Source organism: Peromyscus eremicus, chromosome 20 (assembly GCF_949786415.1).
Source record: "Peromyscus eremicus chromosome 20, PerEre_H2_v1, whole genome shotgun sequence".
NCBI classification, from domain to species: domain Eukaryota; kingdom Metazoa; phylum Chordata; class Mammalia; order Rodentia; family Cricetidae; genus Peromyscus; species Peromyscus eremicus.
In genome coordinates this window covers 11,215,606-11,233,912 of record NC_081436.1, presented here as the reverse complement: position 1 = coordinate 11,233,912, position 18,307 = coordinate 11,215,606, and the positions used below count along the sequence as shown (strand labels likewise).

The 18,307-nt window shown below is 39.3% G+C and overlaps 1 protein-coding gene across 1 annotated transcript in view; it reads left to right on the top strand.

Moving 5' to 3' along the window:
- Cntn1 (contactin 1) overlaps window positions 1–18,307 on the top strand; it is a 132,489-nt gene that overhangs the window by 7,065 nt on the left and 107,117 nt on the right. Inside the window, exons 3-5 of the mRNA XM_059247464.1 lie at window positions 3,985–4,117; window positions 7,395–7,567; window positions 9,876–9,971. Of these exons, the coding sequence (XP_059103447.1) occupies window positions 3,985–4,117; window positions 7,395–7,567; window positions 9,876–9,971 (402 nt within the window). The remainder of the gene's footprint in view (window positions 1–3,984; window positions 4,118–7,394; window positions 7,568–9,875; window positions 9,972–18,307) is intronic.

Here is an 18,307-nt window from a genome sequence, read left to right as displayed (position 1 = left end):
TAATATGGCCTATGGCTTCAGCTTCTTGCTACCTAGCTCTTTCATCTTAAATTAACCCATTCCAGTTAACCTATATGTTGCCCCGTGGCCATGGCATTACCAGTTGGCTGGCACCTTGTTGCTCCTTGGGTGGCGGCTGGCGTCTCCCCCAACTCCACTCTTCTCTCTGTATCTCTTGTTTGGATTTCCTGCCTGGCTGTAAGCTTTCTTGCCATAGGCCAAAACAGCTTTATTTATTATCCAATGGGAGTCACACATATTTACAGCATACAGAAAGACATCCCACAGCTCTCTCTCTGTCTGTGTCGGTGTCTCTGTGTCTGTGTCTGTCTGTCTGTCTGTCTCTCTCTCTCTCTCTCTCTCTCTCTCTCTCTCTCTCTCTCTCTCTCTTTCTCTCCATAAAACTTCCAACACATCAAAAACTGTCACCTGGATCTTCTCACTCCTAGAGCAGCAAGAGACAGAGGCACACATTTCTGCAGGCTGAGTATAGAGCTGCCTCAACGGGTCCTGCACTGAGTCTCATGCTGTGTTATCCAAAAACTATCTTCTTTCTCTTGGTCTGAGCACTACTCTTGAGTGAGGGGACCATGGAGTCACCATAGTGGGTGATGGGCTTAGATTCCTGCTGAGCATGACAATGGTAGACAAAGACTTGAAGCCTTAACTGCTGCTCTCAAGGGCCGGTTTCAGTTCCCAGCTAACATGGGCAGAATCATCCATAAGCCTCATAGGAGATCCAGTGTCCCATCTAGAAAATTCTAGAAATGTAAGCAACATGTGTTCCTTAAACAGTGTAGCCCTATCCTGGAAACAAGAAAACTGAAATATATTAAATGTGATTTTTTTTCTATATGAAAATTAACTTAGCTTCATTATTTTATCTCACTAAGGTTTCATATCTGTCCCTATAAAAATTAGAAACTAATGGAGGATTGGAAAATATACACACATCATTTGTACAAAATATTACCATTAAGAAGAAAACAAATGCAACAATATTTTTGTTTGACCTATAAAACTTTAACTACAGATTTTTAAATATTTACGTAAGCTCTTTACAGAATTGCCTTCCTATTATATATACAAAATTGGTAATACATCTCAAAATGTTAAGGCCTCACCACTGTTAGTAAGTGATATTTCTTTCAGATAGTATCTCAAAGGTCAATGTTAGAGAAGATAAAAACCACTGTGCTACTTAAGTTAGACCATCTATTATAAATCAAGCTGAGAGCCCCAAATGGGCATCTTTCATCAACAAATGAAGCTTCTAATACTGGGAATAGGTTACATCCAATCAAGTTGTTGGCCAAAGGGGCAACATGGGAACCCCCCCAAACAACCCAGGCTGTTGCCAAGGCTGTTGATTGTTCTTCACAAACTGAGTGAGAACAGAATATACACAAGTTATCAAACATGGAGGAGTCAAGCTGATGCCTATCTAGAGACATTACCCCAAGAGACTACTATTCATGGTACTGCAAGGCACTCTGTGTGCTACCAAAGGAGAAATGTCAACACAAATCCAGATACAAATCCTTAAATTTACAGCAATGACCTGCCTGCAAGATATATTGGTGCAATAATGGCACAAAGGTTATGGTAGTAACTAATCTGATTGGATTTAAGGTCCACTCTATGAAATGGAACCCATACCAACACTGCTAGGATGGCCAAGAGAGAACGTGAGATTAGATCAGCCAGGGACCTAAGGGAAAACCAAATATTACTGTTCCACTAAAGGAACATGGCAACAAAATGGCTAGCAACATTCTGCTATACTCATAGATAAGTGTATTGTTCTGCCATCATCCCAGAAGTTTCCTCCGGCAGCAGATAGGAACAAATACAGAGAACCACATCCAAATACTGTGTAGAGAGTGAGACCTTGGGACACACAGTCCTAATTGGGATGTTTCAATCACCACCCTTTACTCAGGGCTCAGGGAGCTCTACAGCAAAGAAGGCAGAAAGAGTGAGAAAGCGCCAGGGGGTATTGTAGACACCGAGTAAACAAGGCTTTCTAAACATAGCAGGTCCAACAAGCATAAAGTCACAGAGACTGTGGCAGCCTGCATATGGCCGGCACAAGTCTGTACCAGAGAGGGTCCTAGAACTGAAAGAAATGAATACATGACACCATCCCTAACCCAGAAGCTGCCCCCAGTTGATAACTACTTGCAAATGAAAGATTAATTTTCTCCAAGGGAGTTTCACTGGGGAAACAAATCACTCTTAAAGGTAGACCCCATGCTCAGCAGTAGATGGCCAATACAAAATAAACTCAATGGCATCTTTGGAAGTCCTTTGACTTACAATGTTGAATCACAGCATTCTCTTTTTTTCTTTTTTATCTATTATCATTATTATTAATTATTATTTTTATCTTATATGTCCTTTGTGTATATAGTATAGCTTCTGGGTTTGTGTGTTTGGGATTCTTGTGTGCAGGAATGTGTGTGTCTTTGAGGCTATGGGTATTTCTTGCGCTTTTTCTTTGGCTCTTTTCCTTCTCTTTGTTTTCCTTTGTTCCGTGCTGATTTGTTTGTTTTTGTTTTGTTTTACTTTATTATGTTCTATTTTATTTTATTATTATTTTTTAGATGCTTGTTTGTTTTATAAGGAGAAATGGAAAGGTGTAGATATGGATGGGGAGGAATTGGGAGGACTGTTGTAATCAGAAAATATTGTATGAAAAAAATGTATTTTAAATAAAGAGGAAAAAGAGTAATAAGCTGGGGTAGTCTGACATGTTGGCACATGCCTGCAATCCCGGTACCTGGGAGGTAGAGATAGGAAAATCTGGAGTTGTGATGTTAGCCTGGGCTACAGGAGGCTGCCTTAAATAAACCAAACCCAGAAACATAGGCAAAACAGTAACAGGACACAAGCTGGGGAAGTCCACCACAGCTTGCTTCTATTGGAGCCACCGCAGGGACCTCAGGGAAGAACTTCCTTCATTTCGAGGCACATGGCTCACTGCTAACTCATTCAGAGAGCATGGCTCATAGCTGTTGTTTGTAGATGCTGCTACAGTAGTGACCTGGGAGTGACTCCTGCCTCTTCAACCTTTCTTGCTGCTTCATTTCTTCTTCCTTCTAGAGAGTATAGACTCCCAAGACAACTGCTTCCCAAGCTGGGCACTTGTGATGGGTTTCAAACCTGTTCATCATCTCCCATACTCACGATTTGTATATATGTTGTCACAGATAATGGCTTAGTATGAATCCTGGTCACATGTTCAGGGATAAGAAAATTCAAGGGAGAATAATCTCCCCCAGAGCATTCAGGAATTCACTTATTGCTTTACTCTCATCTTCTGAAATCTTTAAGCACCTTTGCATTCTAGACTGCTAGGCAGCCTGGTAGCAGGATACAGTGACTAAAGAAGCCACCTATCTCCTCCAAACACTGCCAGCGTGGTGACACAGCAGGCTGCCTCCAAAGTCAAAGCAGGCATGTCAAGTCCCACAGTCTGAGCGAGCGGGGGTGGGGGGTGGGGGGGGGCATGGGACTATAGGGGCACAAAACGGGATCATTTAGAGCAGGGAGGATGGGAGGCAGCCTTCTGAAGGAATTAACACCATGGCTGGGTCACAAATGTACAAACTTTGGTAGGAAAATTAGGATGATGAGTTTAGAAAGTAGAAAAGCTCAAAGCTCATGCAAAGACCCAGAGGCATGAATGTGTGTACATGCGTGCATGTGTGTGTGTGTGTGCATGCATGCGTGCATGTGTGTGCGAGCGTGCATGTGTGTGTGTGTGTGTGTGTGTGTGTGCGCGTGTGCGTGTGTGTGTGTGTGTGTGTGTGTGTGTGTGTGTGTGTGTGTGTGTGTGTAGAGGGAGCTATACAGAGATAACTGGCAAACAGTACATTTAGGGAAACAATAAGAAACAGGCAGAAAAGAAGTGCTTTGGGTGTAACATTTCCTTTGACTTACAAAGTGATACACTATAAAACCATCTTGTTTTTGTTTCAGTTTCTGAGGAGGACAAAGGATTTGGACCCATTTTTGAAGAGCAACCAATCAATACCATTTACCCGGAGGAGTCGCTGGAAGGAAAAGTTTCACTCAACTGCCGGGCACGAGCCAGCCCTTTTCCGGTTTACAAGTAATGCACCCCACTGCTCTTTTCAGAATGGAGGGCGAGGGCTGCAGAGTGCAGGTGCCATCTGTAACCTCATATCTGCAGAGAAATCTCTAAGACGGGTCTGTGAGGTCCATCGACATCAACTCAAATATTGTCAGACTCACTATTGAAAACACTATATGATATTTATGTACATAGGAGTTTTCTTAAATATATGTAAGAATTTATTTATACATAGATTATACAGGTAGATTTGCTATTATCTAATGAGCTGATGCTTTCAAACAAACAAAATGTTTTACACACACACACACACACACACACACACACACACACACATGTATATATCAAAAGTTTGCTTAGGCGATTCTAGAAGGTTTTACCCTTTTCAAGTGATCTCAAATCTCTACCCCGATAATACAGTTCCCTATAGTGCCAGTATTCAACCCTAACACTCATGTGTGTGAGGCCAGCCTTCTACCACTGAGCTGCATTCCCAGCACAAACGTAGGTCTTACATATATCTCTATTTTCTTAACAATGCATGAGCCACTCTGTCTGTGTTCCTGGGTCACTTCTCTATGCTATCATCAAAACTTAGTAAGAAGTGAAAATCGGTTTCTCTGCTGCAGAGAGTTCATAAAGTTATACCAGCACTCTAATCTGTATTGAAGACTAAGAGTTAACTAGATGCCGATGAATTTGAATTTCTTTTGGGAAGTGTTTCCATGATAGAAAAAGAAGAGATGGGAAAATGGAACTTTAGTGGACAATTGTCACCCAACTTGATTGAAATTTATCAATTAATAATTGTTTTATATTAGGCTTTCTTCCTACTATAAAACAGCTTTCTATTGTTATACAAAGTTATTACCAGGGAAAATATCACCTTCCCACCACTTAATTATAATTGTGTTCCTTTTCTCTTGCCTCTGGCTATAATTACAAGATTGCTAATAAAGTAAAATATGAATTTAGATATAAAATCACCATCCTTTTGAAATTATTTTTATTGCTTCGGTTTCATGCATGGGAGCACAATATAAATGATAAATAACACACTTGTTCTAAAAATTATTTGGTTGGTAGACTTGCTGCAATGGCCTCTGCACACAGTCATGGGCATGGGCCGGCATCAGTGACAGGTTGTGGAGGAGATTTATCCACAGACGTATTTACAGGAAAAGATGCTTAATACTAAGTTAGGTGCATTGACTTGACTGTGTAGGTTAAGCACAGATGCTGGATCAAAGCACCAGTGTGATGGTTTCTAAAAAAGCCTCCAGATAGTGTGAAAATCTCAAGCCTATTTCAGTGATACAGATCCAGTGACACTGTCCTCACCAGCAGCCGCCAGACTGGCTTGGAGGCAACCAGTCAGCAGGTGCTGTGCTCAGTGTTTGGAGGAACACAGCATGGGCAGGGCTATTGTCCTTCCCCACACAGAGGCAGTATGAATGAAATGTATTCTGGCAAATATGTCACTGATTCCACCCCACAGGTTTTAGCCAAACAAAATCCCCAGCTTGACCTGGCTTGACTGTCCATTATATTAATATAGAGAGTGGACAGAGCCAAGTAGATATTCAATCCTGATAGGGAGGTGGCTGCCGCTGACAACAAAATAAAGCTTGAAGGGGAAGAAGAGAGGAGAGGAAGACTTGTTTGGTGGTAAAAAGGAATGCCTGAAGTTTCTCAAATGCACTGAATTATGGACAAACCACACTGCCTTAGATAATCGTGCATTTTGTCCTTCACAAAGTAGTTTTGTATTTGTAGCATGCTCTGTGGTGATGGATTATGCATGGTGGCATCCTGAGAGGTGAAAGGTACAACAGGAATTTCACTTGCCACTCCCTAACCTCGGTAACCTTTCCCCATCTCCAGCCCCCAAGCAGCAAGCACTAAAATAAAAATACACATTTAAAGGCATGCACAGGGGGTTCAATACCCATTTCTGAAAATAGACACTGAGCTTACCCAAACACAGTGAGGCATAAAATTTTATGATATCCCAAACAATCACAGCCAGAGGCAGTCAAGGCAGTAAACACAACTTGGAGCCAATAAACTAGGGGAAAAGCCCAACAATTGGAGTTGCCTGACTAGGAAACCTGTGTCATGGTCACTCCACATCACTTGCTTTGATTCCAGCAGGGCCATTCACACATAGTGCTCTGTGTGTGGTATTGAAATTAGCTCTGATGACAGAAAGATGATAACTGGGAAATGTCCCAATGACCCAAATTATAAAGACATTCTGACACCATGCATTTTCACCACTATCCCCACCGGCATCAGAAATGTATTTGGCATCCAAAAAGTAGCCACAGATGCCCCCTGAACTTCATGATGGGGACTCTTGTCTGATGGTTTTCCTGGGATGTTGCTTTAAGAGATGGACCCTGGCACAGTGTAAAATGATTTGTTACTGTTATCTTGTAAAATAATTTGTTACTATCATTTTAAACGAAAACTCTTTTCTCTATGCATTCTTCACAGCAACTCATGCAAAAACAAAACAAAAAACAAATCAAAAAATACCGACAACAACAACAAAAACCAACAAAAAACAACAGACTTCTATGTATAACATTATCTTCAGTGGGTGGTATTGTTAGCCACAATATTTCCCATTGATGCCACGATACATAGGCGTATATGGTGGAGGAAAATGCCTTCCACAAATGTTGCCCCCCCAAAAATGTGAAAAGGCACCAGTGAACACTAAATCTAGGCTGAAGAAAATCTGATTTCACTAGTTTAGTTGTAGCCAGGAGTTAAGACCCAGTGGAGTAATTTAAACTATGTGATCGCCCCCTGGTGGTCAACCTGTGTCAGTTGCTGCTTCCTTTAGTTTTATTGGAAAATGGCTGTTATTTAACCAGATAAACTGTGCTATTAGATAGTTTGTGTTTTAATTCTTCAACAGATACGTTTTAATAATTTATATAATGTATCTAGAAGTGTATGAAACTATATAGCAATGTATGGCTATCGAATGTGCTCCTGTCTCAACAATAAAAAATCAATCTCTGGAATGAAACTCAGTAACACATTTTTTTTTTTTCTTATAGGATACCTCATTTAAGATGAGGGAATGTATCAGGGGTTCACATTTACATTTCTGTGCCTTAGTTAAGTTATTATGCTTGTTTCCAAATACTCAGAATTGCAGGTCATTAAGAAATACCACTTCACATGGAGCTAAACTTAAATCACTTGAGAGTGATGTTAGCCTGACAGAGTTTCCAGGCTTTGTGACCTTCAGAGTGACATTAATGTCTTTTTTCTCGAGATGGAGAATGAATAATGGGGATGTTGACCTGACAAATGATCGGTACAGTATGGTAGGAGGAAACCTTGTCATCAACAACCCTGACAAGCAGAAAGACGCTGGGGTATACTACTGCTTGGCATCAAATAACTATGGGATGGTCAGAAGCACGGAGGCAACCCTGAGCTTTGGATGTAAGTAATCATAACTTTTTAAAGGTGGGTTTATTCATGAGAAATTACAAGTGTTTTAATTATTGATAGAGGTCTATATAAATTGGGGGTTTAATCCTGTGATAGTTAACTATCTCAGCTTTTCTCTTCCATTACAATTACTTCTCCTGGAGAGATGTTTCAGAGGTTGAGTATACTAACTACTCTTCCAGAAGCACCAAGTTCAGTTCCCAACCCCCATGTTGAGTGGCTCACAACCACTCATAACTCCAGCTCCATGGAATCCAGTGCCCTCCTTTGGCTTCTGTGGGTAAAAGCAAAGATACACACACACACACACACACACACACACACACACACACACACCACAATACTGCACACACATACATATATTACACACATTTATACAAATGTATACATGCACATACACACACAATACACACATATAAGTAAAATTTTAAAAATCTTATTCCTACAAATATGGATGCACCTGCCTTACCATTCCAACCACAGTAGTGACACTGTGTGGTTTATTAAAGAAGTCATGTCCCCTGATCATGTATAGGTGGCAGGTGGTTGTTGCAGAGACAAGTAGCACAATGTGAAAATTTCAATTAAAATACAGTAATTTCTGAGTGACTGTCGACATATCAGTAAATAAAAGAGTTCAGCAAAAAGAAAAAACCAGAAAAGAGGCTCCTGGCAAGAATGTGCTGTAGAAGAAATGCATTGTACAGGGTAGTGGGATTTGCGTGGTTAGTTCTGCATAGGCCAAGTGCTGTGAGTGCTGCAAAGATAATGTAAATGGAACTGGGACCACATTCTGAAGAATCTTGCATGGTTCTTTGCCGTCTAGCATCAGTGAAGTGGTGCCAGCATTGTCCATGAAGGCCTCCAGGAGGTGAGAATTAGCTATTAGGAAAGAAACTGTCTGAGAGATGCAGAATGCCCTGAGCCCCTCCTAAGATCCCCCATCCCTGAAAATATCTGGCTGTTCAGTGTTTAACTTCTGTGGGCTGTAATTAATTAAACTGTATTTTAGTTAGTTGATTGTCTGAAATTTGAATTAAGGCCTTTTTTTTAAATGGGGGCCAATAATGGAAAACATTTTTAAAAAAATACTTGCTAAAATAAAAGTTAGAATTTGTTCTAAAGGACAGAGTTACATTGAAGGGGGAGCTGATTATGGTAATAAATCTCCAGTTTGTGATTTTATGTCATGTTTTTATGCCATGTTTCAAGAAAGCAGATCAGTTACCAGGAAAGGTGAGGTAGGTCAAGAAACAATAACATTAAAGCAAAGACAGTTGTAGATAAAACACATCAAACTTAAAAGAAAAACTTCAAGACCTGCACTTCACTGAAGTTTTTTGCTTATTTTTTTTTTTTTAAAGAAAGGCAAGTTAAAAGACAGTAACATTCCTCTGTCACTGCAATGGTGTGGGAGCTAGGAAAATGACTTTAAGATGGGACTAAGCATGCGAGATTTTGTTCCACATCCAGAGGCTTAACAGAAATTCACCAAGTTTAGTTAAACATCGAATGAGCAGATGAGGCTAGAAAAGGCATCCAGGCGCCATGAGCACTTTGTATCCAGAGATGTGGCTTTGAGCCTTCCTCTGGAAAAATGTAACAGGGACAGCACATGCTTTCGAGAGGCAGACGTGTGTGAAGGGGAGTAAAAAGTAGTTATTACAGTTTGGGTGTGGATCACAGATGAAGAGAAAGAGAGGGAGAAATTAAACAGAACCAGTATCAGTAAGAAAGAAAACTTGAAGAAGAAGAAGAAGAAGAAGAAGAAGAAGAAGAAGAAGAAGAAGAAGAAGAAGAAGAAGAAGAAGCACCAAAGAACTTCAGGATCAAGAAATAAAACAAGATGTGAGTTTCAAACACACAGATAAAAAGAGAGGTGGGGGGGGGGAATGGATCACTTTCTCTTTATCCAGTCCTGGGCTCTTTTCCCTGAGTCTCCAAGCACTCGCTGGACTGGATGTGCACCTGTCTTTGCCTCTAATTTTTGAGGCTTTCTGGCTTTGGCTGACCTCACTGTATTTCCTCACTGAGATTCTCCCTAACCTGAAAGGAACATTTTTAGGTTAGCTGGAACCTTCGTGGTTATCGGAATTGTGCAGGCTGCTGTGAGTAAGCCCATGAAGGAACTGGATGGCGCGAGCAAATCCCAGCTATGAAAACAAGTTGCTTTGCACGGGTGTCCAGAGGCAGCCGAGCTCTGCCGCATCGCACACACACGTTACTGAAAGATCACACTTAACAAATATCTCTTTCTCTTGAGCAGAGTGAACATTTCCCTTTTCCCTTTTGAAATCAGATCTCGACCCCTTTCCTCCTGAGGAGCGTCCAGAGGTCAAAGTGAAGGAGGGGAAAGGCATGGTGCTTCTCTGCGATCCTCCATACCACTTCCCAGGTAAAAGGAGTGTCTTGGACTATGGACCCCTAGGGAATTAAATGAGGACCTCTGAGTGTTCTCAGTATGCTAGTATGATAGATATGCTAATAATGATAGTATGCTAATAATTACTTAATTTTTCTAACAATCATGTCCCATCTTTAATTTAATGAGATGTATTCTTTGCATTTGTTGTGTGAACTTTTCCTGCACACCTCAAAAAAAGAATTCCACCCAAGACTAGCTTGGTGAACCAATGAATTTAACTAGTGTCCCTTACAGGAATATGGGAGAGGTGTTATTTACATCAGCATGGGCAACTTCAGAACAGCTCCACCACTGAAGAAAATTCTTTCCTCTAGCAGCCACTAACTTCCTATAAGATATGTTAGGAAGGGGTGGAACTGGGTGACCTCTTCCTCTAGAACTTTAAGTGTACCAGTCTCAAGCAGGTATCATGCAGGTAAACATGGCTACTGAGGATTCCTTAGAATAACGGTTGTGCCACACCCATAGGACAGCATTCCACAACAGGTCACTTTGTGGTCATCACTTACAGGCGATTGTAGATACTTTTCTGTCTGGGCTCCTTAGTCACTTGGCCTAATCCTAAGGTTTTCTAGTCATTTTAGTTTATAGATAATAAGTATATTGGATTGTGCCCTAGTTAAATTTCCTATTACATAGGAGAAATTATGTTAAATATTCAGAAATAGAACAGCACTAAGAAATGATGTATGATCAATCAGTTCTTCAATTTAGTATCTGCAATATACTGTGAATTATAACTAAGCACTAGAAAGGGATAAAGACATGATAAATTATTTATGTCCTTAGAGTCACTGATCTACGGGAATAATTGTGCACTTCAGAAAGGGAACAAATTAAAAATCATATGTTAAAAATTCAACTTTGAATACGTATTTCTTTCATTTATATGGTTAAAATAAGGGCTACTCTAGTATATATTCATAGTCTTGTTTTCATTTGACAATGAAATAAATGTTTTATGCTTTTATATATTAAATATGACTTAAAACATGCCCATAGGAAATGAAACAGAACATTCTGCTATAAGTAATTTTGTGTGGAATGCGCTTACTCCATATGTATCCATAGACATAAACACATATGTATTTCACCCAAAATTACACACATTCATTACATGTTAATTTTCATGTATATGAAATTTCATATGCATATATATATATATATATATATTTCTAGTTGCTTATAAAATACTGGTAATTTTCTCTGTACTGCAAGAAAATCAATTAATTAGCTCACATAGGAGGGGCATGTTTACAGTGTTATAACAGGCTTCCAGCAGAGAGTAGGTTTTTGCTAGAGGAATTGCCAAAACTATGAGTAAATCCCTCTCTTCTTCATAGTATTTCCCACAAGCAAGGCAATGGCTGCTTGGTGACTCCCTTTGCCTACTCAACAATGGACTAGCTCCAATGACTAAGAGAAACCCTTATGAGTGCTTTCTCTCAACTAGAGGCTGCTTGTTTCACAGGACACACCAGCGGAACAGAACAATAAAAGCTGCCAGCCCTCAGAGACCCTCTGTGGTGACAGGAACACTTAAAAGATACAGGACAAAAGAGAGGGGGAAGAAGAGGAAAGAGTAGGGTATAAGTTAGATTTTAGAAAGGGCCTTGTTAGGAAGGGACTGTTGACGAAAACCATAAGGAAGTGAAGGAGCTAATAGTATAAATGTCTTAGAGGACATTCCAGGTGGGTGAGGCTACAAGATCAAGGGCTGAAGCAGGACCGTTGGTGCAATGCCAGTCAGAGTACCCGCAGTAGTGGGAATGACCTAGAAGGCAGTACGAAATGTAACGGGAGTTCCAGGAGCTGTGCTGTGGAGGATGTCATCATGTGTGTATAGCAACCATGTGCTTACACTTTCAGTGAGATTTGCACCCAGAGTGTTGAGCAGAGGAGCCACATGACATGCATGGTTACTGTTTTAAGAAGGGTTGGAGCAGTGGTTCTCACACTGGGTTGCATATCAGATATTTACAATACAATTCATAACAGTAGCAAAATTAAGAAATTCCTTTTTTTTCCTTTGCCTAATATTTTGATTGTTTTTGTTTTGTTTTCTAAGTTTGTTACATACAATATTGTGGTAGTTGGAATGTAATTGGCCCTATAAGCTCATAGGGAGTGGCACTATTGGGAGGTGTGGCTTTGTTGAGGTAGGCGTGGCCTTGTTGGAGGAAGTGTGTCACGGTGTGGGTAGGCTTTGAGGTAGGTCTCTTTTGCTTAAGTGTCACAGTCCACTTTCTGTTGACTTCTGATCAAGATGTAGCTAGCACCATGTCTGCCTGCATGCCACCATGCTCCCTGCCATGACAAAAGTGGACTAAACCTTTGAAACCATAAGCCACCACCTCAATGAAATGTTTTCCTTCAGAAGAGTTGCCATGGTAATAGTGTCTCTTCACAGCAATAGAAACCCTTACTAGCACAAATATATTTTATAATGTTCTTTCCACTTCCCCAACCTAGAGTCTCTCTACCCTCTACCCATTCAGCTTCATAGTCTCCCTCCCTCCCTCTCTCTCTGTCTCTTTCTCTCATAACAAAAACAACAACAAAAAGTCAAAAGACACCCCCTCCAAAAAAAAAAGACAAAAAGCACCAAAACAAAACACACACACACACACAGACACACACACACACACACACACACATAAAAAATGTAGAATAGATTTTATGTTTGTCAACTATTCAACCCTGGAGTGTGGTTGATGTATCAAGTGAAAGTAACATGCTGTTGGAGAAAGCTAGCTTCTTTTCCCGTTCCCATCAGATATCAGTTGCAAATAGCTTCTTTTTTAGAGCTGGGACTTGAGTCCACTTTTCTGTCTTCTTGGATTTTTTTCTGATTTGAGCCTATACATGTCATAACAATTCTTGTGAATTTATGTGTGTATCAGTCCTGTTGTGTCTGGATGATGCTGTTTCCCTGGAGACATCCACCACCTTTGGCTCTTATAATCTTTCTGCCTCCTCTTCCCCATAGATTTCTGAGTTTTGACAGCAGACATTTGGTAAACATATCCCATTTAAGGCTGAGTGCTCCAAAGCCAATCATTGTCTGCACATTGTCTACTTGTGGGACTTGATGTCAGCTATCTACTTCAAGAAGAAGCTTCTCTGATGAGGGCTGAATGAGGGACTGATCTAAGTACATATCAGAATATCATTAGGAATAATTTTATTGCTATGTTTCTTTAGCAGAATATTAGTTGTATGTTATCTTAGTCGGGGTTTCTGTTCCTGTGATGAAACACCATGACCAAAAAGCAAGTTGGGAAGGAAAGGGTTTATTCAACTTATTCTTCTACATCACTGTTTATTAGCAAAAGAAGGCAGTCCAGGAACTCATACAGGGTAGGAACCTGGAGGCAGGAGCTGATGCAGAGACCATGGAGGGGTGCTGCTTACTGGCTTGCTCCTCATGGCTTGCTCAGCCCACTTTCTTAAAGAACCCAGAACCACTAGCCCAGGAATGGCACCACCCGCAATGGGCTGGGCCCTCTTACATCCATCATTAATTAAGAAAATGTCCTATAGGATTGCCTGCAGCCTGATCTCATGGGGGGAATTTTCTCAGTTGAGGCTCCCTCATTTCAGATGACTTTTGCTTGTGACAAGCTGACATAAAACTGTCCAGGACGTTTCCCCCTAGTGCCATCACCTAATTAGTCTCAGGTTTGGGCCCATTTTAGTAGTGTTAAGTAGGGATTCTTTATCATGGAGCAGACCTTCAATCTAATTTTTTTAAAGTAGCTGGTTACTTCCATTACGTTTGCACCATTATTTGCTCCAGTATATCTTGCAGGTAGGTCTCTATTGTAGGTTGCAGGGTTGGTAGCTAGGTGAGATGGTGATTACTCTCTCTTCCAGTAGCTTGAAAAGTAGCTTCCAGCACCACAAATGCTAGTAAGTAGAGATGAAGCTTCTAATTGGGCACAATTTGATTTATCTATATTCTGTGACATAAGTGAGTTGTGTCTTCAGCAGTAGGACTTTGCTGTCAGGTTGTAGAGGGTATACAATGCCTTGTCAATACCCTCTTGTGTTTGTGAGGGTCTATTGGGAACCCTTTGATAAACTATTCAGAAAGATATAATCCATTTCTGGCTCTGGATATTTTACTTCGTGGTGCAGAACACCTAGTTGGGACATTGCCGCCTCCATTATGATTCCCTTTAAATTTCTTCCATATATGTATATAAATTAGAAAGCTTCTGGAGTAGTAGGTTTCCATATGGTTTTCAAAAGACTTCTACTGTTAGTTGTCCTTCTCAACATTCCCCCTTTTACCCTGCACTCTTATTCATCTGCCTATTAAATCCCCCTATTTAGTTTCTCCTTTGTTTATAACACTATATTTTATTTCCCTTTCCTCAGAATAGCTCCCAGCCCCGCTCTCTGATCTCTTCCAGTTACATAGCCTCTGTGGTTATTCGCGTTGAAACACACATATCTAAAGTTTAAAATCTAACATCCAAATAGAAAAGAAAACATGCAGTATTTGGTTTTTGAGGATCTTTGTTGCTTCACTCAGGATATTTTTTTCTAGCTCCATTCATTTACATGCAAACTTCATAATTTTATTTTTCTTAACAGCTGGGTGATATTCTGCTGTGTAAGTTACCATGGTTTCTTATTTCCCATTCATCAGTTGGTGGACATCTAGGTTGTTTCCAGATTATGGGTTTGATGAATGTAATAGTAGTGAATGTGCTGTTTTTTATTACTATAAATCTGACGTACTACTTGAAATTTGGGATGCTGATATCCCCAGCATTTCATTTATTATCTAGGATTATTTTATCTATTCTGGGTTTTTTTTTTTGTATTTTACATGAAGTGTAAGATTTTTTCCAGTTTCTTGAAGATTGTGTTGGAATTGTGTTGATTGAGATTGCATTAAATCTGTGTATTTCTTTCAGTGGGATAGCCATTTGCATAATTGGTAAATACTACCAATCCATGAGTATGATATATTTGCGTCTTCTGGTGTCGTCTTCAGTTTCTTTTCTTTTTTTTTTTTTTTTTAGTGCCTTAAATGGTTTATTATACAAGTTTTTCTCTTGCTGGGATAAAGTTAAATAGGAAGGCTACTGATTTTTTTGTATGTTTATTTTACATCCTGCTACTTTGCTGAAATTATTTATTGGCGATAGAAGCTTCTTGGTGGACTTTTTCATCATCTTTTAGTATAAAATAATAATTTCATCTGCAAGTAAGGATACCTTGACAATCTTCCTTCCTTTTATTTTCACTCAATTCTAGAAAGATTTTAATTTCCTTTTAAATTGATGTCTTGACCAGATTTTTATTCAGTAGTTATTTGTTCAGCTACCATGAGTTTGTATACTTTCTGCCATTTATTATTATTGATATCCAGCTTTTACCCCATGGTGGTCAAATAGGATGCTGTTACTTCAATTTTCCTGTATCTGTTGAGATTTGCTTTGTGTCCTAATATAATTTTGAAGAAGTTTTGTATGATTTTAGAGAAAGTTCCATGATCTTCTCAGAAGGAATTATATTCTTTATTGTCTGGGGTAATATTTTGTTAATGCCGCTAGGTCCTTTTGATTTATGACATTATTAACGTGAGCATTTTTTGTTTGTTTGCTTGTTTTTTCTATATGACCTGTCTATTGAAGTCACCCAATGTCATTGTGTTATGGTCAGTATCTGATTTTAACTGTAGTAGTGTTTCTTTTATTATCTTGGGTGCCCGTGTGCTTGGTGCATAGATGTTTACAATAGTAATGATCTCTTGGTGGATTTTTTTTCCCCTCTAATGACTATGTAGTTCAGAAGAAATATCAATCTCTTCTAGTTAGGTTTGGTTTGAAATCTGTTTTGCCAACTACTGAGATGGTTATGCCTCCTTGCTTCTTGGTACCTTCAGCTTAGAATATCTTTTTCCATCTTTTTATCCTAAGGTGACATCTGTCTTTGATTATGAGGTATGTGTCTTCAAGGAAGCAGAAAGAAAGATCCTGTCTTCTCGTCCAATCTGCTAGTCTGTGTCTTTTTACTGGGAAATTGAATTCATTAATATTGGGAATTATTAATGAGTAGTGTTTATTAATTAATCTTATTTTGTTATGGTGTGGTTGTTTTCTCTTCTTTTGATGAACTGTTTTGTGAATATTTATTTCATGTGTCCTCATGGGTGTAGCTAATCTTCTCTTCACACTGACATTTTCCATTCAGTTCCTTCTGTAGAGTCGAATCAGTGCAAGGAAATTGCTTAAATTTGTTTTCATCATGAGATGTTTTTCTTTCTCTGTCAACTTCGTGAAAGATAGTTTTTAGGTATTGTACTTGGGGCCAGATTTTGTGATCTCAGAGTTTGTAGAGCATCCATCCAGACCCATTGAGTTTTTAAGGTCTCCATTGAAAACTCAGGTGTTATTCTAATGGGTCTGTATTTATATGTGATTTGTTTGTTTGTTTGTTTTTGTTTTGTTTTTACTTTGTAGCTTTTAATACCTTTTCTTTGTTCTGTCCATTTGGTGTTTTTAATTACTATGTGTTGTGACAGGCAATTTCTTTACTGGTCCTATTAGGAATTCTGTATGCCTGTCATTACTTGATAGAAATGTATTTCTTTAGATCAGGGCATTTTCTTTTATGGTTATGTTAATATATGCATGTATATGTATTATATATGTATATATTATGTGCCTTTGGCTTGGGTTTTTTCTCTTTCCTCTATATCTGTTATTTGTAGATTTGGTCTTTTCATGGTATCCCAGATTTTCTAAAGGTTTTAAGCCTGTTTTTTTTCTTTTACATTTCGTGGTTTTTTTTTTTTTTACTGAGCTACTCATTTCCTCTGTCTTGTCTTCCATACTCCAGACCATCTTCCACGTCTTGAACCTCATTGGTGAGGCTGACCTCTGAGATTTTTGTTTGATATCTTGTTGTTCTTTATTTTTAGTTTTTCGTTTGAATTTTCTTTAGTAATTCTATTTTTTGTTTGTTTTTTAAATTCTACTTTCATGTTTTGATTTGTTTTCATTATTTCTTCCAACTGTGTTCTCATGGACTTCATTCATATTTATTCATATCTGCTTTAAGGTCATTGGAAAATATTCATAATTGGTATTTTTGATGCCCTTTTTTAATGCCCTTCAGTTAAATTGCTTTTCTCAGGGCATATTACAATATGGTTGCTGACTTTTGGAGGAGGCATACTGTCATGGGTATTCATGTTCATGTTTTGGAAGATAGGCATCTGGAGTTGCCATGTTTGAAGTAATTCTTGAAGTAGATATCTGCTCTTGTCTAGGTTAGCCATTGCTTATTATGGGTTCCATCAGCGTGTGGGGAACTATGGTGTCTCTGATTCCCAGCCAAGAAACGTGGCTGTGTGGTCCCTGGTTAGAGTGATTCTGTGGTTCCACCCAGAGTCAAAGGAATGGAGATGCACTAGAAGGAATGGCAGAAGCAGAAGTGGAGAAAAACTAGGGGACCCTGGACCCTGAGTCCCGCCTAAAGACCTAGTCTCATGGGGTGACGGTGGGCTAGGAGGAGGGACTGAGCCAATTGGGTGGCAGCAGGTTTAAGAGAAAGAGTAGAGAGACTTGAATGGAAGATGTGAAGGAGAATAAAGCTCACCTACCTGAGTCTCAGCCAAATATGGAAGCTGTGGGTCCCTGGTGGAGCTGTCTTCAATTTCAGCAGGCACACACAAATAAAATGAATTATTTTTTAAAGATAATTCTATTACATATTGCCTAATATTGAGAAAACCAGCAACATGCTTTTCTTCCATTTGTGTGGTTTTATTTAATTATTTATTTATTTATTTATGGTTTCACTGTGTAGCTTTGGAACCTGTTGTGGAACTTGCTCTGTAGACCAGGCTGGCTTCAAACTCACAGAGATCTGCTGCCTCTGCCTTCTGAGTGCTGGGATTAATGGCATGCACCATCACTGCCCGGCTGTGGTTTTTATTTTTTAATATGACAATTTTGAAGCACTGAAACCAGAGATCTAGCCAATAAGCTGAGTTGCCTTGAGCTTATTTATGCATTTGAGTAGGAAAGACATACTATGAGCTGTGTAACTATCAGACCTGCATTCAGATTCTCAGTTCTCCTTAACAGTCATGAACACTCTGTGAAAGTTGTTTAACCCATTTCAGTTAATTCACCAATGAAATGGAAGCAAGAATGTTGAAACTCTGGGAAGTGCTAGAGATAGATCATTGATAGATACAGAAAGAGATACTCAATTATTTACTATGACAATTATATTCTTGAAAATATGGTAGTTATGAGAAAATGTATTCTGGCTCAAGT